The following is a 27962-nucleotide window of genomic DNA, read 5'->3' on the forward strand; positions in this document are numbered from 1 at the left end:
TTTCTTTACACACACCTGACGCATACTCCTCCAGGCTAGCTGCCCTCCATCCCTCACATTTTCTCTTGGTTCCCACCCTTTGCTTCTCCTCTGGGACAGACTTTATCAATTACCTGCTTTCTGCCCCTCACCATGCTCTCAGGACCCTGGTCTGATCCCACTCTGCCCTCAGCTTACCACCTTTCTCACTTTTTCCTATCACTACTACATTTCTGCAAGTGTAGACAACCTCCTGGTTTCAACTTCCATACCACTCCCTCACCTGTGCCCTTGTCTCTCCAGAAAGATCTGTCTTCTAGACCAAAGATCCTGTCCTCGCCGACCCCTCCAAAGCCCCAACCCCCCGAAACTCTCCACTCTTGGGCTGTGCCATCAGTAGCATTCCATCGTCCCTGGGCCCTGAAGCCCTCTGCCTGTCTCATGGTCCCTTTATGTACGCCTGTTCTTGAAACACGGATGTCCTTGCTACAACCTATAGGCTTCTCTCAGGGGCCTCATGCAGCCACCAGGCTTCAACTATGCCCCCAGCGCTGGTGATTTCCAAAGCCACGTCTAGCCCTGACCTCTCTCATGAGTTTGGGCTGCTGGATAGCTCTCAGTGGCTGTTTGGCAGGGCCAAAGTCTTAATGTACCAAAAATTGACCTCTCACCTCTGCCGAAATTCCCTCTGACTGTTGATGGCCTCATCATTCTCCTGATCACATCCTGACACCTGCCAAGTCTGGAGTCTACCCCATCATTGTCCTCAATCCTGTCCTCCTTGTCGCTCTTACTAGCAGCCCACACTGCAGTTGCACAGGCTGTGCACTGCACAAGTCTGGAGGGGCACGATTCATACAGACTACCATGTGGGCTTTGATCATTGGCATAGACTCCTCCCCCAACCCCCACGAGCAGAGGCACGCTGGAAGACCACTGCAGGGCCCTACGAAACTGGGGCCCAATGCAGACGCCTCTCATACTGTTCTAAAAATGAGAACTTTCAGAAAGATTAAGTGACTTGCCCAAGGCCATCTAGTTAGGAAGTGGTAGAACCCATGCTCAAACCCAGGTGTGTCTGACACCAAAACCTGTGCCCTGTCCAAATGTACTCGTTTCTTCAGCATTTTAAGAGCCATGTTCCCAAGGGACACATGTCATCCTCACTAGCAGGAATCTACCCACAAGCAGAGCTTAGGGCACAGCTGGCAGCCTGGAGGTCTGCGGAGCCAAGAGGCACAGGTTGCAACAAGGTGGCTCTGCAAGAAGACGTGTGTTCTTTGGAGCTTTTTCAATTGGCATCTATATTTGAGAGGCTGACATCTGGCCCCCATTTGATCTCCCTGCCTACCTCACCGAAACCGATCTCCTTACTCAAATAATCTTCCTAAGAACCAAATTGGATGATACTATTTCCCTGTATCACTCCTCCATGCTCCCCATTGGGTACAGCTCTCAGGATAAGGTACAACATCGTAACTTTGTCATAGGGCCCCGCAGGACCTGGCCCCAGCTCGCACCTCTAGTACCACTGAAGGCCACTTGGTGTCCTTGTCCGATTATCTCAGTGCCTTACCTCCTAAGTGGCTTCTCAAATATGAAGAGGCTTTCCAGCTAATGGGAGTGCAAGTAATACCCCCAAGAACTCCCTCCTTTTAAAATTCATTAAGATATTTACATAAACTATAAAACGACTCCAAATAAATTTTCAGTAAGAACAAAAGGGTCACTAAGATTTTACCCAAGGAAGTATGAACAAACAGAAAGCCAAGTTATCTGAAACCAAAAATAATCTTTCACTTTACAAAGAACAACAAACATTAAGAATTCAAAGTGTCTACGGCCGTGCCACCCTGAACGCCCTGGATCCCAGCTGATCTTGGAAGCTAAGCAGGGTCGGGCCTGGTTAGTACTTGGATGGGAGACCACCTAGGAAGACTGGGTGCTGTAGGTGTTAAAAAAAAAAAAAAAGAATTCAAAAACTGGTAATGAATCCTCTGGAAGAAATAAGAGGTCAGACAGTGAGTGATTGCAATCTATTTTCAAAAAAATTTAAAAGAACTTCTGTCTACTCAACAAAAATGAGGTACTAGATAACAGACCAAATTGTATCTATGCCTAAAGCACAACTGATATGTGGAGAACAGGATAATCAAAGCAGATCAGGAAACAGTCATTTAACATGAAAGAATATATAGGGAGCTGCATGAGGCCATAAAAAACCGTGAGACTGGAACACTAAAAATGTTCCAGTCTCTGGTTTTTTATGGCCTCATGCAGCTCCCTATATATTCTTGAGAATACTGGGACTTCTTGAGAATACTGGGTGTTCCCAATAAAGGATTCAGGAGAAATGGTTCTGAATTAATAATCAAAGGTCTATGGGAAGAAAACTGTACTGAGTGAAGTCAGATGAGAACCGATACGTCCAAGGCATCACAAACTGTGGCTCGCTTTATTAAGAAGTGAGAGTCCTAGAAACTAACTTCCTCCTCATCAGCTGGGGAATCATTTCTGCAAAGGCATCTGGACTCTTCAGCCATGCTGTCATTTAGAATCCTGAGCAAAAGCTGCAGCCCCACAGCCCACAGGTCTCAGAGCCTCTCACTCCACAACCAGCACTGAGCACCTTGCTCTCAGCAGATGCCGTGCTGGGTGCTGGGCACCTGCCCAGGCCCAGACATCCATGCCATTCAGAGCAGAAGGCCACGCTAAAAGGTTGGGCTCTTTTTTAATTATCCCCACGCACTGGCAATTCTAAACAATGTCATTGCTAAAGCAATACATGTAATAAATATTACAGTATGAAAAAGGAAAAGTGAATTAACACTTTCTGGTTTTTAAATTAATAAACTTTATTTTTAGAGCAGTTTAAGGGCTATAAAAAAATTAAGCAGTAAGTAAAGAGTTCCCTTATTCATACATAACCACCTCATTTTCCCTTATTATTAATATCTGGCATTAGTGCGGTACATGTATTATGATTGATGAGCCAATATTGATACAAAATTATAAACTAAAGTCCATAGTTTACATTAGGGATCATTCTTTGTATTGTACATCCTATGGGTTTTAACAAATGTATAAGGGCATGTATCTGCCTTTACGATATCATACAGGATAGTTTCACTGCCCTAAAAATCCTCTGTGCTCCACCTATTCACCCTTCCCTCCCCTCTAATCCCTGGCAATCACTGATCTTTTTTCACTGTCTCCATCGTTTTGCCTTTTCCAGAATGTCATATAGTTGGAAACACACAGTGTATCCATTTCAGTTTGGCTTCTTTCACTTAGTAATGTGCATTTAAGGTTTCTTCCATGTGTTTTCATAGCTTGCTAGCTCATTTCTTTTCATCACTAGAATGAACACTTTTTAATTGCATTAATGTGTTTTGAGAAAGTAGGGAAAAGTGTTTCTTGTGGACAGAGCAGCAAGCCTAAGCAAAAGCTAGGGGTGGCAGGGGGGAGCTATTAGAAGAAGATGAGGTGGGAGGGGGGAATGGGAAGGGAAGAAGAGTGATCTGATAGGATCTGTGTTTTGACAACATCGCTCTGGCTGCTAGGTCGTCCCTGAGAAGTGCTGCAGAAAACCACTAAGTCAGAGGGCAGCCAGGAATTTTTAAGCCTGGTCTCTGTTTTTAGTGGGGTGCTTACGGACCACCTACTTGAGAAGGCAACTTTGTCCATCTAAATTCTAACCATTGCTGCGGTTACTGTTTTAACAAGATGTATCCTTCAGATTAGCGCATTTTAAAATTACTTACTCTTTAATAAACAATGTATTCTGCAGCCCCTGACACCTGCACTCAGCTGCATGCCTTTTTTTTTAAAGATTATTACTGTTGATTCCTTCCCTTGGCTTTGTTTGCTTAACAATTTTTTAAATTTATTTTTTATTGTAAAATGAACATCACATAAAATTTACTATTTTAATTATTTACAAGTTTACAATGCAGTGTGGCATTAAGTACATTCTCTTGAGTGTCAGCACCATCTCCACACTTGTTTCATCCCCTCAAAAAACTCTACCCACTAAACATCAACTCCTCATTCTCCTTTCTCTCTACCCACCTTCCTACTTTGTCTCCATGAATTTAATTACCTACTACCTTATAGAAATAAAATCATGCAATGTTTGTCCTTCTATGTCCTCCTTAATTCACTTAACATAATGTCTTCAAGGTTCATCCATGTTGTAGAACGAGTTGCAATTTCACTCTTTTTTTTAAGACCAAATAATATTCCATTGCATGTGTGTACCACATTTTGTTAGCCATATGCTTTGAAGAGTGAATTCATAAAAGTCTTAATCTTTGCCTTTGGCTTTGAGGTGTCTCCAACTCCATTCCCTCCATTACCTCCTTTAAATAAATAGTACATTTGAAATAAATGATGGTAGTGCAGTGATTGTATGGATGGAAAAATAGAACTTATATTACCTCAGTTCTGTCATTATCTGCAACCACTTGGAATTTTCTTGTATGTTTAAAATTTAACATTTTTAACTCGGAGACAATTTAAACCCACTAGAATCAATCTTGAAATAACAGACATGAACATTGTTGCCACTTCTGGAATTTATTGTGAAATGGGATTTTTATGAATCTCTGTCAAACTATCCATTTGTTTGCAACTCTTCCTATTTGTTTTTTCTTTCTCGATAAGTAAAGATAGATTAACATATCTGTCTATACCAACTATCGAACATGAATATCTAAAAATCAGTTTTGATGAAGTTATTGACAAATTTGCAGAAATTAAGAATAAAAAACAAATTATAATTTTTATTATGTATTACTATGGCAGACCAACATATAGGTATAGACATATACTTTAAAAGACAGATATTGATGTAATTTTAAGAGACATATATTAATGTAATTTTTAAAAAAGTGATAATCCATTTTTTCCTATTTCGTACTGTAGTTTTAATTTTATTTTTTATATTCACTCCCAAATACAGAAAGTTCTCCCTATAAGTAGCCAGTTAGGGGCTACATCTCTCTCAATATTTCCTTTTTTTGCCACAGTGAAAGCTTTCATTCCCAAAAGTATCAATATATTTAGTCATTTGCTCAATCCTACAATACACACAAAATAGTTCTGGAATTGTTATACTCATACCACTACTGACAATAAAAATATCGAGTAAAATTCAAGCTTTCTGTATAGGCCTCTTTCATCCTCTGAATTGTCCAATTAAGAGTGCTGTGTTCAGATGGAAAAAGATATTGCTTTGATGGACCTAGAAGGTATTTAAGTCAGATAGAGAAAGCTAAACACTATATGATTTCACTTATATGTGGAATCTAAGGAATAAAAAGAACTAATCAAAAACAGACTCACAAATTTAATGGACAATTTGGTAACGGACAGAGGGGAGGGGGGTTTGGGAGGCTGGGAGAATGGGGTGAAAGGTTAAAGAAGTACACATTAGTAGTTGATGGATGGTCACAGGGATGGGGAGCATGGCATAGGGAATGCAGTTAGCATTAATATATTAATATGTTGGCTAGATGGAGGGTCAGGGGAGGGAGGGAGCAATTGAGGGGATCGTTTTACGAACTATATAGATGTCTAACCAATGTACTGTATACTTGAAACTAATTAAAATAAATAAATTTTTAAAAACGAATGATGTGTTCAAAATTACTTGAACTAATTTTATTTTTTCTTCTGGATGATTGATTTGTTATTAATTTGACTTACAACTAGGTTCATTTTAAAATGAAAGTTTAAGGTTTTTCCCCATCCTTGTCAACTTAATTTTTATTTTTGAATATGTAAAACATCATTACCACAGTTTAAAAGTTAAAACTATATGAAAAAGTATGTTCTGAAAAGTCACATTTCTTTTTCTCTGCCTCCCACCTCATTCTCACCTAATCCCTGTAAGTAAGCCATTTCATTTATTTCTGGTTTAGCCTTAATTTTTTCCTTCTACAAAAATAAGCAGATACATATATGGACTTGTATTTCTCTTACTTACACAAAATACAGAAACATACAAAATATGCTTTTTCGCTTTTTTTAGGAGGGTTCATTGAAGTATGATATCTATTCAGTCAGATTCATCCTTTTTAAGTGTACTGTTTGATTGATATTGATCTGTATACAGCCAGGTAACCACCACCAAAATCAAGACATAGAATCTCCCATCGCCTCAAAAAGATCCTTATGCCCTTTTGCAGTCAATCTTCTTTCACTCTCAGCCTTTGGCAAACACCGATTTAATTCCTCTCTATTATTTTACCTTTTCTAGACTATCATAGAAATGGAATCATCATACAGTATTTAGCCCTTTGTGTCATCTGGCTTCTTTCACTCAGCATAATGCTTTTGAGATTCATCCATTGTTCTTAAAAGTGCTAGTCGTTCCTTCTTATTGCTGTGTGCTGTTCGGTTCATGGACATTCGGGTTGCTTCCAGCTGGCTGCACTTTACTTTTATTTCTTAACAATATAAACTGGAAATAATTCCATATCAGTTCATAGAGTCCTTATTCTCATCCCTCCACTTTTATTCACTTTTTCAAATAAAAGCTTTATTGGGATATAATTCCCAAAGCATAAAGCTCACACTTTTAAAGTGTACAATTCAATGGTTTTTAGTATATTCATAAAGTTGTGCATGATTCAACCCTATATAATTCCAGAATATTTTTCATCACCCCCAAAAGTAACACCATATCCATTAGCTCTCACACCCTATCCCTAACCCTATTTCCTTTTTCTAAAGATTTGCCTATTCTAAACATTACATATAAATAGAATCATATAATACATAGCCTTTGTGTCTGGCTTCTTTCACTTGGCATAATATTTTCAAGGTTCGTTCGCATTGTAGCATGTCAGTACTTCATTCCATTTATAGCCTTATAATATTACATTGTATGAATGTACCACATTTTGATTACCCATTCATCAGTTAATGGACTTTTGGACTGTTTCTACTTTGGGGCTGTTATGAACAAAGCTATGAACATTCATGTGCAAGTTTTTGTGAAGATCTACATTTGCACTTCTCTTGGGTAGATACCTAGGTTGGATTTGCTGAGTCCCATGGTAACTCCATGTTTAACCTTGTTAAACCAGACTGTTTTCCAAAGCAGCTGCCCCATTAGCATACATGAGAGTTCCAATTTCTCTACCTTCCCTCCAAACTTGTCTTTGTTCATGTTTTGATTCTAGCAATACTAGAATCTACAGGGGTCAATTCTGGTAAACTATATTTTCTTGTGAAAGTATTCATTTTAATGTTTTGAAATTTATTTGCATAAACTTGTACTAAATTATCTCACATGTTTTAATTTCCTCTGTTGCAATGGTTATTTCCCTATGTCACTTCTTATTTTGTATTTTTGGGCTTTATTCTCTTTTTTCTTTATTAGTTTAGTTATTGGTTTGTTGTTAATTTTTTCCAAAGAACTATCGTTTTATTATTTCTACTACCTTTGTTTCCTGCCTGATTAACTTATGTTTTTATGCTCATTATTTCCTCCTTGTACTTTCTTTTGGTTAATTTTGTTATTCTTCTAGCTTTTTGAGGAATTTAAAAATTTAAACAAAAGAAAGCTATTACTTTGCCAATTACTTCTGAGTAAAAGCAAGGTTTTGTTTTGTTTTCCTTTCACTTCTATTCAAGGCGTGAATTCTAGGAACAAAGTTCCTTCTAGAAAAATTTTACCGAAAAATCTTCCTGAATTAAGGTTAATGATATCAGTAAATATATTCGTGACTATGAGCCCTTGTTTCATATGGCAAATGTGTAGCATAGGGACCAAAGGAGCGATTTACAGCTGCCACTTCTGAGACATTGTCTACACCATACTTTATCATTTTAAATTTTTAGTTAAATTTTTAAACACAAAATTTCAGATTATTAAAGTTAATTATCCCTGAAATTGATTATCTGACGATAGTATCCCATTTCATGCTTAGCTTCGGCTTAACATTTATTTTGTCATATGGCTCACTTCTACAAGGAAGAGGGCAAGATGGTACATTCTGGTTTAGGGGCTACCAAGAGAGAGGCGGAGGGAAGGAGGCTTGAGGTGCCGGGGAAAACCCACTAGTGCCCCAGGGATCCTGTTACCGTAAGCGCTCTGGGACAGTCCCTGGACTGCCTCCCTTCTCATATGAGAGGGCCTCTTGGACCTCCAGGTTCCTCCCCAGGTTGCTGCAACCCCAAGGCGTTGCATCCCTGAGACTGGTTGTACCTCTCCCCCAGGTCGCTCGGTGCCTAGGGCCGGGATCCAGGCTCCTCCCCGGGGCGGTCCATCTCTGGGCCTGGCGAGCGGCCTCCGCGGCGGTAGGGGGCGGCCTCGCCCCGGCGGCTCTCCCCTGGGACCCGGTCCCGGGTCGCGAGCTTCCGGGCCATTGGCAGGCAACGTCCCCAGTCCTCCGTCTGTTCCTTCCCGGGCCTGTGCGCGCCTCTCCTGGGCGATCGCGCGAGCGTACCCTTCTGGAATCGGAAATATCCCGGTCATTTACAAATTAAAGCGCTCAGGGCGCGGGGGTCGAGGGGGGCGGTTGCTTGGGCAGTTTTGCTGAGGAGTGACGGTGTTGAAGGGGTTGCTATAGAGACTCGAGTGGAGGCGGCGGCCAGAGAGCGGACCCCCAGGAGCCGCGCCCGCCGCAGTGGGAACCCCTTCCCACCCCCTGCACCCGGACTGATGCACCGAGCTCGGGGATTAGTTTGACTTAGAAAAACACACACGCAGTGGAAAACTGGCATTCTTGAGAAATACTTCACGTTTGTCAGGGAAAGCACAGGGATTGAATTTAGCTATGCAAAACTACTTAACAATCTTTTGAAGAAATACCAACCCAAAAACTGGAGGAAAAAGAATACCAGGAATACATCATGTAAAGCTTTTCTTTCAACCTTGTGAGCGAAATGAGCGGTAGCACTGGGCAGAATGAGCTTCGAGAACTTGACCTCACAGATCACACTTTCATGAGGCACAGAAAGCACAACCACCCACAGATACTCGCTGGAAGCACCTTAAATCAAGTAAAAGAGACATGAATGAGATTGCATAAAGACTGACAGAGCACAGTAGTATTTTGAGAAAACGACGTCGATTAAATGTTTTAAAAGTAAATGTTGGAAAGGCACACCAAGCTCAAAAGCATCACCATTGGCAGAGGACAACAAAGAGAATTTCTCTCCTCAGTTCTTCAAGAAATTCAACCATGAGCTGCATGAATATTTCCATGCTCGTATTTCCAGCATCTTTCAGAAAATACAAGAAATGGAGGAAAAGGGATACTGAGAATGGTAGAATCAATGGAGACATGCAGGGGTTGATCACCAGGTGATAGAAATCAATGGGAAATGCTTGCATGGAATTGTAAAGGCAGCTGAATCAGTGCTCAGAAAAACGTCACAGCTGGTAATAGAAACTTTGAAGTTAGAGTTTGAGCCTCCAGGAGACATCTGAGGATGCAACTCAGCCAGTGAAGTGTACTAGGTCTGATAATCATCTTTCAGATTCTAGAGAAGGCAAACCAGAGGTCAACTCTGGTGGTGAATCCAAAGGAAAGTTATATCTGTTCATAAAAATAAATAAGTCTCTGAAACAGAAAAGGGAATCCTTTGATTCAATGAGTGCATGATCTCCAAACCCCAAAATCACTGCTTCAAAAGACTAAAGTGTAGGGGCGCCACACCAGAGGATTTCAGCCATCTTCCACCACAACAAAGAAGGAAAAAGCTGTAAAAGAAAGTCAGTGAATTAAATAAAGAAATCTAAATGGAGATGGAGCAAAGAGAGGGCATAACGAAGAAGAATGATTGTCTTCCAAATGGGAGACCCAGCCAGTTTGGGTTACAAATTAATGAAAGTCAGACAAAAATATAGAAGAACTGTGACTAGAAGCCCAGAATTCGAAGTCTGGCTGACTGAGGTTGAAGGCAGTATCCTAGCACCAAGTGAACAGGCCTAACGACAGAGTGGAATGTACAAAAAACTGAAACCCCAAATAACTACACTCAGACTGGGAGAGCACAGATGGCAGTTACATAGAAAAGGAAAATCAGGAGAGTTAGGTGAAGGTTCTGGCTATGGATTTTAATAATCTGATAACAAGGAACCCCTTCCCACTACAGGGACTTGTAAGGCTCTCTGTATATTTGAAGGTCGAAATGAAGGAATCATTTCAATAGTTGAAGCAGAAACACATGTTATAGAGGAAAATGAAGATGAATCTGCATTTGAAGAAATGGAGATGAAAAGGGTTACATTCCTACATTATTTGTCAAAGTCTATTGGACAAAAATGCCGGTGGTGCTAAGCTGTAAATTTAATATCACGTTAAAAACGTTTAAAAAGAACTGGAGGGGATAGCTCCGTAGTGTAGTGGTTAGCACATCTGCTTTACATGCAGAAGGTCCTGGGTTCACTCCCAGGGTGCGCCAGGTCCCAGGTGATCACTGTGAGCGTGTGGGAGGAGACGCCCCCGCCTTCAGAGATCCAGTTCTTAAGGAGAAATGGCAACATCTATAGGTCAGGGGTGGAAGTGTGTGTGGGGTGGAGGAGATTAAAAAGGGGGAAAAAAAAAGAACTGGAGTTGTTTCTTCTCACAACTGTGACTATTACAGGCAGTTACATAGAGAAGCAAATTTCTTCAAAAGACTGGGTAGATGGATAGCAGCATAATACGTATCTTCATATGGTCACACAGTGGACTTTGGCGTCACACACCTGAATTTTCCTTGACTGGTTTTGACTCTAATCAAGTTTCTCTTGCTAAGATGAAATTTTACATTGAAAGCTGTCAACTGCCAATTTACAGCTATGTCATTTGAAACTGATAAACATTTCTTCTTTTGGCAGCATCTATAAATAAAAATAAAAATGTTGGAGTCTACTAACTCTGAGTTATTTATGAATCAAAAATATGGCATAATGGGGTACAGGAGACTTTAGCTCTCTTATGTACATATAGTGTCTGCCATAAATTGAAATACATTAGAATATTATATTTGTAGCTTAATAAATTGAACTATACCAGTTCATTAAATTTTACTGTTATGCACTTAGAGGAAATCATGAACAAAATAAAATCTCATCCCTCTTTATTAAAGAAGAAAATACTTATACTAAATATTTGTATTTTTCCATAAATGTGGTTAAGGTCATGGGTAGTTTATCATAATTATCCAATCATGCCTATTTGATCCGACATAGCCAATTGAAAACTGGAAAAGTTGAGGGGGCTGGGGGAGGGGAGAGGTAGATGGGATAAAAGGGGTCGAATATGTGATGACAGAAAGAAATCTAACTATGGGAGGTGAACACACAATGTAAATATATATATGCTTTACTGTTAAAATGTTCAGCTGAAACTTACTGGATTTTGTTAACCAACGTCACCATAAAAATAAATTAATTAAAAAAAAATCTGGAAAAGTTTAGTCAATTAACCTGTTGATTTTCACATATGACAACATTCGGTTGATCTATCCACCAAATTGATGCAGTAAATCAAATGTTTTAATGCTATATAGACACCCTTACAATGCAAACAGTGTATGTCTACTTCTCAATCTTGTTGGTTCTATCAGCTGGTTTTGCGGCAAGAGGAACTGTATTCAGCTCACGCTTCCCTAGGCTTATAACTAGAATGCAGTGTGGCAGTACCTACAGTTGCACAGAGACACAAAACTCAGCATATTGCTTTTCAAAGGGTAAGATTTTTAAATCAATGGCATCTTTAAAACCTAAATTTTGAGCTTGTTAGAATTTTTTTAAAGCAGTAAATGTAAAAGCTCACTCTAGAGGATAATATGATTAACTTCGGCCAGAATAAAATAAGTTTCTCACCATCTTTAAAGAAATCTGGCCACATGAATAGACAGCTACCATGCCCAGTGTCTAATCATATCCAGTAATGAGATCTACCCAGAGATCACAGAGAACCAGCTATAAATGGGACAGAAGGAGGGAGCCAGGCTGAGACTTTCCTTTTTAAAAAAATTTCCTTTGAAAAAACAATTATTCATGTCCTTCCTGCTTTTAGACAGGAAAATTAGCTTCTTGCCTCTACATGATGGGCTCATTTCATGAGCTGAAATTAAAGGTTTGGAAAACGGCGGGATGTTATTCATGCTTGCTGCTCTGGATGGCAGTGTTTCAAAGTTCCAGTAGTGAGTTAGCTTACATTTCTACCAAAGTGAAATGCAGTGGACTTTACTTAATGACAGCCTGACTTACAACTATGTGGTTTTTTAAAACGTGGTAATTAAAATTTCTTTTGAATTATGCCTTCACTGACATGATACTGATAAAGCCACTTACCTCGATCCAGACCTCTGCAGGGGATTGTTCTCCTTAAAAAAGTATTGTAGTAAGGAAATCAGCTGATGCTCAAACCCTGGGGATTCGTTTCAGTGAGCCATAAATGCTTTCCCCACTTAAGTAGTAGTAGATTACCAGCTTTAGGCATTTAATCAAATGAAGGGACACCTTCCTATATCAGATGATGAGTTCATTTCCAAACTGTTAACTGCCAGAGAAAGCAAACGAAATATGGAAAAAGCCTAGAACAGAGCAAATCAACATTAGCTTCTAAAAACCCTGCCTTGAAAAAACATCCTGTTCTTGGAAGTTGTTTTTTTTTTTTTTTCCTTTAGAATTGTGTAAATCTGAATCAGAAAATAATTCAGTTTGTATAGAGCAAGCGGAGTACTTTGTGCATAAATTTATGATCATTATTTTAAGTTGTATGCCTCAGCACTGAGAACAGATGAAGATGTGGGACATAGACTAAACAGTTAAAGATATTTTGTAGTTTCAGTTTCTCTAGTCAATGCCTGAAATATTAGAAAAAGTTTTGAAACAATTTCCAAAGCATCAGGAAGTTCCATTTTCATCCAAAGTATTCTTTATTTTCTTCCAACAGTTCTCTGTTTCAAAAAAAAAGAAAAGAAAAAAAGAAGAAAGGGAAGAGGAGGAGGAAGAGGAGGAAGAGGAGGAAGAAGAGAAGGAAAATCTCAGCTCGTTTATAAAGTTTTCTTCCTTTATTTTACAGGTTAATAATAACACACTTACAGGTTAATAATGCATGTGTAGAAGCCTTTCCTCAACCTTGCCTTGTGTATAGATCTACCAAACCTCACCCCAGACAACACCCTCCTTAAAACCCATCCTATGTGGGCAAAGCTGCTACGTCCTGATGTCCATAACTCAGGGCAATTTTATTTTTAATAATGCCAGTGCACGTCTTTGGCATGATGTCTAAGATGTGATTATTTAACATTTGCCAAAATGTTTAGAATAACAATTGGCCAACTGGGGTGTAACTCCTTTTGTGGTCTTGTTTTTGTTTTTAAAATTGCTTTCTGTCAAAACATCCATAATTCCCCTCACAGAATATATTTTTATGTACTACTATTTAAAAGCTAAAAGGTCATCAAAAACAAGAAAATTCTGAGAAACTATCATGGCGGGGAGGAGGCTAAGGAGCCATGACAACTACATGTGACGTGGTGTTTGGAGGAGAGACCTGGGGAAAGACAAGGAAAAACTAAGGAAATCTGAATAAACTATGGGCTTTAATTTGCAATACTGTGTCAATGTTGGCTTATTAATTATAACAAAAATAGAACAGCAGTGTAAGCTGCTAAAGGAGGAAACAGAATTTGGGGTGTAGAGGAAAACTACTGTTTTCTCAGATTTTCCGTAAATATAAAACTGTTCCCAAAACAGTAATAAAGAGTTATATGAACAGTTCTAAATATAGATTATAAATAAAAACTAAAGTTATTGCTTGAACTTTGGTTGGTTTAACTTTTACCTATTTGTTTAGCTGGATATTCTGCTCCCTAACAACTCTTTGTTTTTCTAGTGCTGGGGAGGTGCCTGCTGGATGCTACACATGAGACAATTATAGACACTTGGGTTGTGAATAAATTGTGTTTGAATAAAGGTCAACATGATTATTTCTTTTTATTCTTATTTTTAAAGAATACATCTAGCATCTTTTAGTTGTACTCTTTTATCTGCCTCTCCATAAACACAGCTTTCTCAAAAAAATTAAAGTGCATAAATATTCTTTTAGATTCACAGTGTCAGAGGATCTTACAATCTATGAGATCAATATTTTGAAATGAGGTACCTAACGACAGACCTAATCCTACCAGCATTAGTAGAGCAAATACAAATATAAAAGGCGCCAAAAGTTGGGCTCCTTCGGCCAGGAGTTGAGACACCCTCCAGCGGGTTCCAGGAGAGAGATGGGCGCGGTATGGCGTGGCATCTTTAGGATGCACCTAAGAAAGCCAGCTCTGCTGATTCAAGCCAGGGGGTTGGGATTTTTTTGCCGAAGTTTCTTAGTCGTCTCCACGAGGAAGAGCATGGAGGTGCGGGAACCCAGACTCGCTCTGCTTCCAGGTGCTCCTGGGTAGACGATCGCGGCGGGTGTCGGCTTGGCTCCTTTACCCTCGGATCCCGCAGGCCGGATCCTGCCCAGGTGAGGTCAGGGACCTGCGCCGGCTTCAGGTAGCACTGGCCCTCTTCCGCCTTTTACCCTATGGGATTAGGGGCGTTGGGGCAGCTCCTCCAGACGGGTGGTGGGTGGTGAACTGGCAAACAGACGCGTGCGCAGCAGCTCCCTGGTGGGACAAGGGGGTGAGTCGGGCAGGCCTCACAGGATTTGGAGGCAGGGTGGAGGGACGGGGTAGGAGAGCCTAACACATGCGGCTCTAAGGAGTCCCGGTGGTTCACATCGACTGTGACTTTAACTTGACTACCCGGTCCCTGTATGCCCACTCTCTGGCGCCCGTCATTAGCCCACCTCTTAGACTTGGAAGGGGTATTTTAAAAATCCTAGGTAGTTCTCATTTACAGCCAGATTGAGAATCACTCTACCTTCTTTATATAGTGTCCACGTCCTCTCAACTCGGGCTTGCCAATACCCCTCATGACATCTCCCACGTGGTCTTTTTCAACTTTCACTTCTCCTCACCTATCAATTCTCTCCATATTTCTCGATTTGAATACCCAGATTTGTTTGCCTTGAGCTTTCCACCAGCCATTAGTAGTCTGTGCCTGGCTGTCCCTGGGTCATTTACCCATCCTTTCCGGTTCAGATTCCCAAGAAAGGGAATTGGATCTATTGAATCCTTGCCATTGCGAGTGTCTGGGTGGGGCTTTGCAGCCCCAGGTCCCCTCCCACGTTGCAGGCCAGCCTGCTCCATGACTGCTAGTGGGTGCTCTAGTCAGAGGTCAGAGGAACCCTGCAGAAACCCATGGAACAAAACGGGCCTGGGGGAGGGCTGTGGACAGGGCAGTTCCCCATAGATTAACTCGCCTAGTCAGCGAGCACCTACCTCAGGACTCTGAATTTTCCACTGGAAAACCATACACTGTTTTTAAAAGGACAGACACTGAACTCAGAAAACCTATCATCTTTCATCACAATTCAGCAGTTTCCACAAGTAGCACTTCATCAAAAAGCTAGGAGTTGGCTGTATCCGATGCAATATTATATACTCTGGCCTCTAACAATTTCTTCTCTTTTAATCAACTAAAATGAAACCTTGTGATTCCTCTTCCAACTTTCCTTTTAATTTGGGGGTGGGGGGAGAACTATTGTGTGTGTGTTGGGGGTGGGGGAGCTGCTTTTTAAAGATCTTATTGCCAGATTTGGGCACAGACATGCAGAAGTGGTAGAAGTGACACATTTCATTGAGCCTGGTCTCCTGGGGTGGGGTGGGGTGAAGCAGAGGGAAGAGTCCTGGACTCCTAGGAGACCTGCCAGGCCACGGTCACCTTTGCCTCTAGTTGAGAACACCTGTTGCTTTGTTCCAGCCTCTTCTTTGGAGAACTCCTACTTCTTTTGACAACTGTCCCTCCTCCCTCCAACCCAAACCAGAATCCAGAAAGGCTACAGTGCACGTGGACTCCTTGACTCCAGCTGTTTCATCCAGGGTGGTTCCTAATTCAAGAGGAGCTTTGAACTGCTCTTCTTGTGGCATGGACATTAAAATATGAAAATTAAGAGCTACTGGCATTATAATCACTGCTATATGGTGGAAGCTAATCCAGAGTAAGGGATAATAATGTTGATCTTCAGAGAGAAGCAGGCAGGAGATGCAGAGACCTGGTGACACTGGTGTTCCTGACATTTAGCTGTACCCCTGTCCTTTCTGAAGTCTGGCTCTTTGAATCTTACTTCAATATATGAAATGTCCCAGAGTCCTCCCAGTAATGCACAAGTATATCAGTTATCTATCACTGCATAAAAATCTACCTCACAACTTAGTGGCTTCAAACAACAAACATTATCTCACGGTTTCTGTTGGTCGGGAATTGGGGAGTGGCTTAGCTGGGAGGTTCTGGCTTAGGTTGCTGTCAAGATGTCAGCTGGGACTACAGTTTTCTGAAGGCTTGACTGTGACTGAGACTTGGAAGGATCCATTCCCAAGATAGCCAACCTACACGGCTCTTGTCTTGGCAGAAGCCTCAGTTCCCTTCTGGCTGTTGGTAAGAGGCCTCAGTTCCTTATATGGATCTCTCCACAGGCTGCTTGAGCGAGCGATCTAAAAGAGAGAGCAACGAGGAAGCCACAATGTCTTTTATGACCTCATTTCTGAAGCTGCACATTTTTTCTGTTCTTTAGAAGATCACTGAGTCCAGCCCACCCTCAAGAGAGGATAATTAGGCTCCACACAAGTAATCACAATGCACCTAATTCTCTGGTCTCTCTGTTGTTACTGACCAGTACCTTATTCTGGGCTCTGGGGCTTGTCTTATGCGACTCCTCACTACACCATCTAAGAGCTGTGCTCCGGGGCGTCTTCTCAGCTCTGATACAGATGAGTGACTCTATTCCAAGTAAAAGGCAGTTCAGCCCTGGCAGGACACCAATCTCTTCTGCCTACTGTGGAGATACAGACTATTTTTAAAATAAACAAAAAAATGGGTATGCAGTATATGAACAGAATATTTAAAATTTGTACTGCTCCAAAATTCTAGAGCCCAAGGTTGTTTTACCTACATATTCTTATTTCTTGGGGAGGCATGGGAGGGACCTTCGGAACTGACAGTGAACACCGATTTCCCTGGTGGTCGGTTCCATAAAAGATAGAGAAATTTGAGAAAGGAGTGGATGACCAGCCTGCCATCGCCACAGTGACTGAGGTGCTGAGCACTGAGAACAGCAGTGAATGTGGTGGGAGGGCAGGAGTAACACTGCTAGTGAAGCCATCAGGGCTCTCGGATGCAAGCAAAGGACACTGACCAGGCTGATGTGAGAAAAGAATTCAGGGAAAGGATATGAGGCAATCACAGAACTTCTGGAAACAACTTTTACTGGCCTACCAACTTCTGAAAATAGGCAGGAACTGGAAAGCTCTGTGGCCAGAGCAAATCACACTGTGCCCACCACCATGATTTGAGACAGCAGCCTACAACACCGACTCTGCTGCTCCCACCACCCAGAACACTGGACACTGCTGGCAGGGCTGCCAGAATCAATGCACCACTGCCCCTCCTTCTTAGCGTCACTTGTTCCTAATTCAAAGTCCAGGGCAGATCTATCTGAATGGCTGAGTCTAGAGCATCTGCCTGTGCCTAATTTGCAAAGGAACTAGGAAAGCAAGCCTTTCAGCTTCTCTTGTGGGAGGTGGGCTCCACTTCCCACCAAAATGCAAAAGGTGAGGGTTCTTCAAACAAAGGAAAAAGATCCTGATCCAGGGAGCCCCAAATCCTCAGAGTCCACTCCAGGGAGTAAGGATATGAGGGTCCAAGATCATTCTCGTAAGAAGTTTGGAGGGGAAGGAAAAGAGAGTGGTAAACTATGAGAACAGCAAAACCAAAGGATCTTTTCTTTTTCTTTTTGGTAAGATTAAGGGACCTGAGCAGTTTCACAGAGGACAAGAAAGTCTCTTGGCAAGACAAAATTAGCTGGCACTCCATTCTGCCTCTACAGCAGCAGAACAGAACTGTATAAAGATGAAACCACTTTGGACAAAAGGACATTGCTTCTGAAATAAAGGAGCTAGAAGCATTACTAATGACTTCAAAAGCCTCAGTTGTCCGTTGCCTTTAATTAACGTCTAAATAGATAACATATTCTTCTATAATTATAATACGGAAATGTCTATGAACAAAATAGATAAATTTTTTGGCAAATGCCTAGGAAAGAATGGTCAAGTTCATCCAAGGTTTTAAGCAGCAGCATCTACACAGCCAGGGCGTGGTCAGTGTTTGGGGATCGAGGTAAATATCCGCAATCCATGCATTCCTTTGATTTCTTCTTTTAGTGCCTAAATAGGTAAAAGAGTATCATCATTTCCTTTGCATTTGACATTGATTACAGTCACTCTGAGCGTATTTTTACATAGCTCCATGTCTGTAGGAGATTTTTGCACACACTTCCTTTAAGCAGTTTTTCCTTTTTTGGAAAACAATTTTTTTGAGTCAGAATCTAACCAGGCTCAAAAATCAAAAAGGTATAAAAAGGCATATAGTGAAGTCTCCCTCCCACACCTGTCCTCCGTCCCCCAGTTCCCACCTCCATTCTCAGATAGAGAACTTTTGTTAATTTCTTGTGTGTTTTTGCAAAGGTTTAAAAATGCATTCAAGCTAATATGAATATATATTCCACCCCACATTACCTTTTTAAAACAAAAATGGTAGCACTTCAAACACAGTATCTATGCTGCTTTTCCTGCTAACCAGCAGAGATCTTTCCATATCAGGCGTGAAGAGCACCCTCCTTCGTGTTTGCATCAGCATATGTTCTGTTATATGGAGCTATCATAACTTTTCAGCCAGTCCCCTAATGATGAACTTTTAGGCTGTTTCTTGTGTTTTGCTATTTTGGACAATGAATGGCTGTTCTTTAAAACCATGCCAATTAGCACAAATATTCCCTTTTTACTTTTGATCGAGAAATAGAGTTATAAATTAATTATGAGACTTGTTTAAGGTTATAGATGGTATCAGGGCACAAATCTGAACAAGCCACCACAATCAAATAGATATTTATTATTTCTCTACAGTGCCAGGAGAGAAGCTACAAGACCTGAGGGAGGTGTGGACCACTGGAATTTATAATCAGTACAGAGGAAAAGTCAAAGTCCTTTATATTAGGTCCAAATCTGATCATCACAGCGGGGTGCACATTTTTTTTCCAGTCTGTCCAGCAATCTTCCTTCTCCTGAGGAACAATTCCTTACCACTTTGTGTACTGCTAGTGGGCCTACCAACTGGTCTAGTATTGATGTAGCTGTGTGCCCCTGGCCCAGCCTGATTGGTTCAGATGTGACACATGACCCAAACTGGGCCAATCAGAATCTCCCTGGGATTTTTTTGGTATAGTGCCTTTTCTCCTGGGTCACTATATTGGAATAATGTTAGTTGGAAGCAGCTGGGGCCATGTTCCCCACCAAGAAGAGAAAGCCCATCTCTAGTAGGAGAAAGTAAGGCCAACACGCAGAAGCTGAAAGTTCAGAGAGAGAGGATATGAACGAGAGTAAGCAGATGAACATAAGACCCTGCACCTAGATATGTCAGAAGCCAGATAATTTCATGACATGGGCCACTCATTACCTTTGTTTGTTTATGCTAGTTTTAACTTGCTCCCTGTCACATATAGCAAAAAGAATTCTAAAACATGTGGTCAGGTTTATCAAGGCAGGAGCCCTAGAGATAATCTAGTCCTATCCCTTTCTTTAATAAAAAATAAAATAAAGAGTATTTATCCCATGTGCAAAATCAGCAGATGAGTAGCAGACAGAACTTGAACCTGGTATCTTGATGTCTTGGCCACCCGTTTCCCTGGGGTTCCTGTCCAGCCCTGATGCTGGGACCTGCTGTTGAGTTAGGAGCTGGTGAATTGTCCCACCACCTCCATGTTCACATACAAGCCCCCTCAACTCTGCAGACAAGCAGAAGTGCCCCTGAAAGAGCCTCACGTCATCTCAGGGGGAAGGAGACACAGCCCCCTAGGCCACATGCTCTCTGCTTTCTGCAGGCACAAAACGTTCCCTAGAGGCTGTCCCTATATCTGTGCCAAGGCCACAATCCCTAAAGCCTTCATGGCTAGCTAGGCAAGGGTGCAGTCACACCTTCAGACAAAAGGTGCTGACCACTCATGCCTTGAGCGGTGCCTTCTCTCTGCTCTCTTGCAGCCTTCTGAGTGCTCCCCAACACAGGTCACAGTATCTGACAGCTACAGAGGGCCTTAAAGATCACCGGAGTCGGTTTACAGTTAAGGAAACTGAGGCCCTAGTGGGGAAGTGACTTAGCCAAAGTCCCCCAGTTTATAGGATATAGTCTGGGTAAACATTTTCAGCACCTGCTATGTCCGCGGCATTATGCTGGGTGCTAGGGGCACAGATGTAAAAGGCATGGAGAAATTATGAGAAAGATAAGGGAAGTAACACTAGTTTACAAGAAATGGACTCGGCACACTGATGGGTGCTGCCAGCCCCCAAGTCAGCTCTAGACTACCTTGTGTGTCCTAGGAAGGAGTGCCCGCTACTGCACTGACCATTCGTGGAGGAGGCAGCCCTGGAGCTGGACAGCTGGGAGTGGAATGGGCAGAGAAGGACAGGGCATCGGGCCCAGGAGCGCAAGGAGAAGGAAGGCTGGGGATGCACCACGATTCACAGGGAAAAGCCTGGCCTCGATCGGGGACGTGGCGGGAAGACCAAAGCAGACCACACAGGGGATCAGAAATCCCAGGCTGGGAGGTGGGACTGGACTCTGTGGGCAACCAGGTTGCACAGTGAAGGGCTCTGAGCTGGGGAGACACAGGCAGAGGCACACTTAGGGGAGGGTGATGAATACCAGGCAGGGAAGAGGAGAGAGGGCAACTGCTGTTTACCCTTCCACATGCCAGCAGGCTGGGCACGTGGTCAATACCTCATGTGATCCTTGCCAAAGAGGAAACTGAGGCTCAGATCCCACTATGAAGCTGAGCCAAGAAGGACCTTGCTCTGTTCAACACAAAAGGGAAGTTGGTGCTCACTCTCCTCTCAATGGCTGCTCCCCAGGCCGGGAATAGGATGGATGGGGAAGGAACACTCGTCATCCTGGCATCCCTGAGGTCTGGCCCAAAGCAAATGCCAGTGATTGTTTCAGAAGAGAAGGCTGATAAACCATGGGAGCTGGGAGAGGCTGGGCCACCAGTTGGCAGGGTACCCAAGGAACAGTGAGTTTGCTCCTGAGGGTGGAGGTCATGGTGACAGAGGCATCCGGTCCCCAAGGAATCAAGTGGAGAGTATATGAAGAGAAGCAGATTCCAGCTTTAGATAAGCCAGGTAGCCTTTTCTGGGCCTTTTGGGCCTGAGAGTTTCAATTTTACTAGGGTGAACTAGGCAAGATCAATGAGGAAAGCTTCACCCTGGCCCACGACCACCACGCCCCGCACCTGACAGCCTGGGTATCCAGAGCATCTGGATGGAGCACCTCCCCACTCTCACCCGCTCCCTAAGAATCCACTTACTTGGCACCTGGGGAACAGAACCCAGTCTGCTTTCTCCTCCACTCTACCTCTAATTGGCCTCCTCCTATGTGGAGTGCCTGTCAGATCCTGATTCTCAGCACCTCTAAAAGATGGGCCACTAATTCCAGGTCCCAGCTCAGGTGCCTAGAGGTCAACAGACTTGCTCTTAAAGACGTTTCATTTCGCTCCTCCCACAGCCAACATCCACAGATGGAATCCTCTGAAAATGCCCATGAGCACATCAGTACATTGAGACACATGCATTAGAGCCCTAACAGCTTGCTGTAGCTGACGAGGGCCTCTGCTCAAGCTGAAGGTCAGGCTCAGAACACACTTCTTCCCCTGCCAACCCCGCTCCAGCAGCTGTGGGTGCCTGGCCAAGGGACCGCATGACCTGCTCTATGACCAGCAGTGCTCAGGTGGGCAAAGGGGCCACTATGGTATCCCAGGTTAAAAACACATCAATACTAGGAGGGGAATTCTCTGAAACAGAACACCTTTCAGGTACTGAATGTGTTAATTTCTCTGTAAGCCAATAACCAAACTGAGGCTACCTCTCTTTACTGGCTGCAAACTCAACAAATATTGATTGAGCACCTTCATGTGCCAGATCCTTTGTTAGTTGTGGTTCACTAACAATACAGACCTAGACCCAGGCCCAGCATGCACAGAGTCAGCTTTCTAGAGCAACGACACACACTGAGCTGCATTCTCCAGCTAGGATAGAGCTGGGGGAAGCCCACATTCTATAGGGGCCCAGAGGAAATCCTGAACATTGCCCCAAACCTAAGGAATTGTTGTCATCCCTCCACCCAGTGCTGTAGATGACAATGACAATGACGGTGGTGACAGATGACATTTATTAAAGGCTAACTATGTCAAGCACGCCTCTTAGTGCTCTTTGTATACTTAATCACTAATCTTCAAAATAGCCCTTTGAGTCAACTACTGTTACTCAAAGGAAACTGAGTTACAGATTAGGAAACTGAAGCACAGGGAGGTTGAATAACTTGATCAAGGTCACACAGCTAGAAAGTAGCAGAGCCTACATTTGAAATGTGCACAGTCTGACTCCTGAACCTGCATCCTTAACCGCTTCTAACTGTGGCTTCGGGGCAGGGCATACACTCAAATTAACAGCACCCCTGGGAGTCTAGTTGCACAAGGTGGCCTGAATAGTTTTGGGAACAAAACCCAAAGTCCCATCATTTGGGGATGATCTGGGCCAGTCATGTCTTTCCTGTTTTGTCTTCGACCTTGACTCCAATCCCTGAGATCATGTGGGACTAGAAGCTGTTGTACCTCAGGCTACCCGGGCAGACCTCTGACACACCTTTGGGCCGTAAGTGCCCACATGCAAGTGAAGGGCTGGGTTTCAGGAGGATCCGAAGCTGGATCCAGAAGCGAACCAGCCCACACAGGGCTGACAGGGCCAAGGGACACAAGGTAGGGACATAAGTATCTAGGACACAAGGCAGAAAACACTGGAGTCAGAGGGTGGAGGGCATTCATCCCCACCAGGCAGGTAGGGAGGCAGAATCTGAGCTGGGCAGAGGAGGGAGGAAGGGAACCCTGCAGGCAGTCAGATCTGGACAAAGGTCCAGGTGCACACAGACCAATACACAGGGGCCGAGAGAGGGAAGGTGCTGAGATGGGTGGGGAAGGCCTGGAATAGTGACCTGACACACCTGAACTCGATGAATGAGGTCACAGAGAGACTCTCATGACCAAAGCTGTGCTTAAAAAAATTAAATTAGGTCACAATGTGTAAGACCTTCTAGAATGATGTCAAACACACCTGCTGAGGGGGGCGAGTTTATATACACAGGCCCAGGGGTCAAGGCTGGTATTAATTCCAAGTAAAATAAGCATAGATAATGAATAAACTTGGCCTTGTCTGGTTAACTCTAATGTTTCAGACCCCTATTGTCTGCCACTAAGTCTGGGGCAGTGGGAGTAATTCTCGACCCTGCCGTGCCTCAATTTACCCATCTGTAAAGTAGTCCTAAAGAGAGGCTAAAAAATCTTCACATCTACGAAAACGTATATCCTTTAGTATTCCTACATTTACAAATACTATTCGATATGTGACAATGATAGTAAACTTTGGCAACATTTTATAAAAAAATGCAATATAACTTTTGGGTGGCTCGTTCTCAATTTTGAATAAAATTCCTATTTGCCTGCAATCGGATTCCAGATAGTTTCGGATTATATTTTTCTCAGGTCTTAAGTCCTGTCCACGTGACTGTGGTATTACATTCTTCTTTCCTAGGATTGCCAAGAAATTATCACCCCCACCCGGCAGGCCCTTTCAGATGCTGGAGACTGGTAGCCAAGGAGCACTGCTGCCTCTACTGACCTGATTTACCATCTGGTGCTGCTGGACAGTCCTCTTCTCCTTAAATTCTTCTGACTCAATTTGGATTTCATACATCGCCCCACAGCCTCCTGAAATAAATGTGACTTGAAAGCGTTTCAATTATTAAGTTATGGCAGCCAGGCTCTCATACATCCTTGAAGTGCCACACAATCTCAAGAAGGTCTGAATATGATTACTCAGCAGAAAATTGCTAAGACTGTTAGAAAAAGATCATGGCTTATAATCTGACCACATACTCCTCTTGGCAGGCTGCCTTGATCCAAAATGTGCTCCTCCTTTCACAAGGCAGTGGCTCCACCCAGAATTATTACTTGTGGGTAGGAAAGATAAGACACAAAGCATGGAAAACCTGGGAAATATAGGTTTTCATAGTATTTCCTTTCAATGCCATGGAAGAGGGTGGGAGGGGCTGAATTTCACTGTTCCACCTTCAAAAAATACCGGCAATCTTTTTTTTTTAAGTGCAAAAATACACTAATATTTGGCTTGAAAACTGTGTAATACTATCCAAAAGAAAAGAAAGAAACAAGGAAGTGCAAGAGAGACAGGGACATGGCATTACAATAAAAACTGTAGACAGGTTCTCTCCAGCACCTCTTGCTCTATAAGTGACACTGAGTGTTCCATCTTGGGCTTCTACAGGGAGGGAACAGCTTCCTGGTGAAGCTCTCAAGGCAGAGCTTGTGGTGGACTCATCTACCCACTGACCAAGCTTTGCCTCCACAGGGCAGGAGAGCTAGTGACGACTGATGAGAAAACATGCTGCTGTAGCACAAAACAACGTGGGCAAGAAAATGTCCCTGAGCTGTTAACACCAGGCCATTGTATGGGAAGTGTTTTATTATGTTTCTCTTATGAGCTCTAGGAGTCTAACTTTTGATTAAACCAAGGATCCAGGGCTCAGTTCCCTTTCTGCACTCAGTCCAGGGGTGGGCAGAGTCAGACAAGAGGTCAAGTTCCATCTCTGCCCTACCTGGACCTGGGGCAGGTATAGGACTGGGGACATCAAGGCCTTAGCATTGTCCTGAGACCCTGCAGAGTTTTCATCCCACCTACTGTTCCAAAGGATCTTTAGATTGATTAATTTCCTCTACTTTCCAGAATAAAAACTCCTTTCTAAACCTTCACCCAATCCTTGTAAATGGTATGTCCTCAGAGAAGCCAGTGAGCCATCGTGACAATGTAGAGTGGCAAAGACGGTGTCCGGGTGTGGGGAGTCAGGTGGATGCCCACAGCCAAGCCACTCCCTGGGTGTGTTGGGATAAAGGCCCTATCTTCTCCATCCTGTGGGTGCAGAAGGTGATTGCCTAGCCTGCTCCTAACACAAAGCCAGTCTGAGCTTCTGCGGTGCCAGTGGCCATCTGAAAAAGCAGGGCTCAGCTGGGGCAGAAAACTGGCCTCAGGCCAAAGTCTGCCCTGGGTCCTGGTTCTGCTGCCTTTCCTGTGAGGGACTGGGCAGATTCTTCGGCCTCCCTGGGCTCAGGTCCTCGTGGAGAAAGTGAAGCAGTTACTTTCCTCAAAAGGATAAACTCCTCCTGGGGCCCATTCCAGCTCTGACATTCGAAGATATCAGAAGAAAGTAGGGAAATTTTTGGAAAGCCTATCTTGTAGTCACACTGAAGGCTGCAGACCAGAGCCCAGGGTGACTGAGAGAGACCTCGTCCCCACACAGTTTCCCTTGATGTTTCTGTATCCCCACTTCCACATCTGCCCCAAAGCCACACATATTGAGAAGCCGTGATGGCAAGTTCCCTCTGCCAAGCCCCCTGCCCTCTGGCACTCGAGGGCAAAATCCTACCAGACTCTGTAGGAAGGAAGAGAGAAAAATCTTACCTGAAATGTCAGTGACTTTGATAGCTGTAGCTTGAGGAAAGTTTTCTTTGAGAATTTGGGTCACTTTGAGCTCCCCCTCAGTCTGTGAAGCAAACATCCGCTGGACACAGTGGAGAAGAGGAAGCTGCCACAGAACAGAGGAGTCACGGCTGAGCAAGATGAAGCTGCCCTCAGGCCTGCTGGGCCACTGTGCAGGCCCCACCTGCCATTCTGCAAGGCAGGGCCAGCATAGCCAAGGGCTAAGTCAGAGGGGCTGCATGGTGTCACATGTCTAATTAAGTTCCCCAGGATATAGAAAAAACTTTCTTGGGGTGGTGGTGGAGGGACTGTAAATAACTCACTTTCACTCGAGACAAAGTCCCAAATCTAATTCAATAGATGTTTAACTTGCCATGATAATGCCGTGAGAGAGATATTATCATGATGGCAATTTCATAGGGAGGAAGCTCAGACACTAAGTAATATGCCCGAAGCTGGCTGTTAGTAAAATGCAGAGCTGGGAGAAACTGGGCAGCCTGCCTCAGATGTGCTCTGCTGGGCCAGTGTGCTACTGACCACACATTGGTGGGCCAAATGTCACCATCGTTTAGGCCTGACTAACATTCCAATCTCTCCAGTGGGATATGACCTTGTGACCTACTGCTCAATAAGCCAGCTACCCTTTGCAACATGTACTAATTCCCACTGGGGAGAAGCAGAATTCGATTAAACGACCTGAAGAAGGAATATTTTTAGATTATTTACACTGGCAACCACTCTCTCCCAGCCCCTGATGGCTACCACAGGGAGTCAGCGCTTCTAAGGGGAACATGTCTCAACCTATAGGGGTGAAGGGGCATAAAACCAGGTCAGCAGCCTCTTGGCTGGGTTGATGTTGAAAAGGGCGACTGAGAACAGAGCATGGCAGGCCTTGAATGTCAGGCTGAAGATTTTGGACTTGGTTAGACAGTCCTCTTGAAGCTAGTCAGGAAAGATGCCCGGATAAGAGGCATTACAAAGGGAGTAGTACCAGGTTGGTCCCTGACTGGAGGATGGCAGGTGGGTGAACACCAGCGCTGTTCATCAAGTGCTGGTACTGAAATTACCTCCCCTTCACCCTTCTGTCAAGCCTTTTCTGACCACCCAGAGCAGAGTCCTGTGTTATAGAACCTTGGAGCACCCTCTTTAAAATGGCCTGAGCACTGTCTCTTTCACCATGTGGTCTCAAAGGCCGAGACTGAATTTGCCCTGTAACTGCAGCCTTCCAGAGCTGAGCCCAGGGCAGGCCCTCAGGGGGACTGGGGTGATGGATGCATGGATGCATGGATGCATGGATGGATAGATGGATGGATGAATGGATGAATGAGTGAGCAGGGGAAGAACCACACAATTCAGGACATGCATACTGGGCATCCACAAAGAAGTCTGGCAGGCAGTTGAAATTCAGGTCAGGAGAAAGCTCTGGACTTAGATAGTCTGAGTGCTGTGTGGAAGGAGAGAATTGATGTTGTGGACCTGGATAAGACTGGAGGGTGGGGTGGGGTGGAGCCTCTTCTGAGGATAGCGCCTTGGGGGCAAAGGCGGAGGGTGACCAGGTGGCAGGCAGAAATATAATCACTAAGGACTGAGAGTAGTTAGCACTGCAGATTCCTCAGGAGAATCCTTTCCTTCTTAGCAAATCAGCGGCCTTTAAACCGGCAATCTACTGACAAAATCCCCAGATGCCTCCAGTCCACGCCGACACCAGTAGAACTGCTAGGGGGAGGCAGGTCCAAGTCCAGCTGAGAAGGAAGAATGTGAGAGGAAAGAAAGCGAAATGGATGAGGTGAAGAAAGGATGAATCAGAAAGGGCTAGAGAAAACTAGGAGAGCGCGTGGTGAGTGCCCTCTGCTGGGCTTCTACTCCGGGCGTGTGGGGTATGGGCAGAGTCAAGGTCAACAAGGCAGACGACCCCAAAGCCCAGACCCGGCCACAGTTTCTGGCAGCCACGCCGTGACTCTGGGTTAAGACCCCTAGGTCTTCAGCTCGCTAGATCAACATTGCTTTTCCATACCCGCTGTATTATAGCTCTTTAAGTGTCTGTGGCCCTCGCCCTGACCTCCATCTGGCTCGGGAGATTCCCCCATCTCGCCGGCGCCTGACACTTCGAACGCCGGTTGCCCGGGCCCACTGAATGAACAAATCAACAACTGAATGAATGAATGGAAGAAAGGAAGGGAAGGCCCCTGACCTGCGGCCCTTCCGCAGCTCCCGCCCCGGGAAGAGCGCCCGGCCCCTGCCCGAGCTCACCCCGCGGATCCCGCGGAGCAGAGACGCTGCCGCGG

General features: G+C 43.8%; 1 protein-coding gene and 1 pseudogene across 1 annotated transcript; one reads left to right on the top strand and one right to left on the bottom strand.

Annotated features, from left to right (window-relative positions):
• The first annotated feature begins 1814 nt into the window (after window positions 1–1814).
• On the top strand, window positions 1815–1933 carry LOC112483037 (annotated as a pseudogene).
• Window positions 1934–18003: 16070 nt separating this feature from the next.
• Window positions 18004–27962, bottom strand: BOLA3 (bolA family member 3). The gene is made up of 4 exons (XM_006905237.2): window positions 27928–27962; window positions 25660–25783; window positions 23806–23894; window positions 18004–18255 (listed from the first exon to the last, which is right to left on the bottom strand). Exons 2-4 carry the CDS (start codon window positions 25754–25756, stop codon window positions 18190–18192), a joined length of 252 nt encoding a protein of 83 aa, XP_006905299.2. The 5' UTR covers window positions 25757–25783; window positions 27928–27962; the 3' UTR covers window positions 18004–18189.

This window comes from Pteropus alecto, unplaced genomic scaffold, assembly GCF_000325575.1.
Source record: "Pteropus alecto unplaced genomic scaffold, ASM32557v1 scaffold100, whole genome shotgun sequence".
Classification (NCBI taxonomy): Eukaryota; Metazoa; Chordata; class Mammalia; order Chiroptera; family Pteropodidae; genus Pteropus; species Pteropus alecto.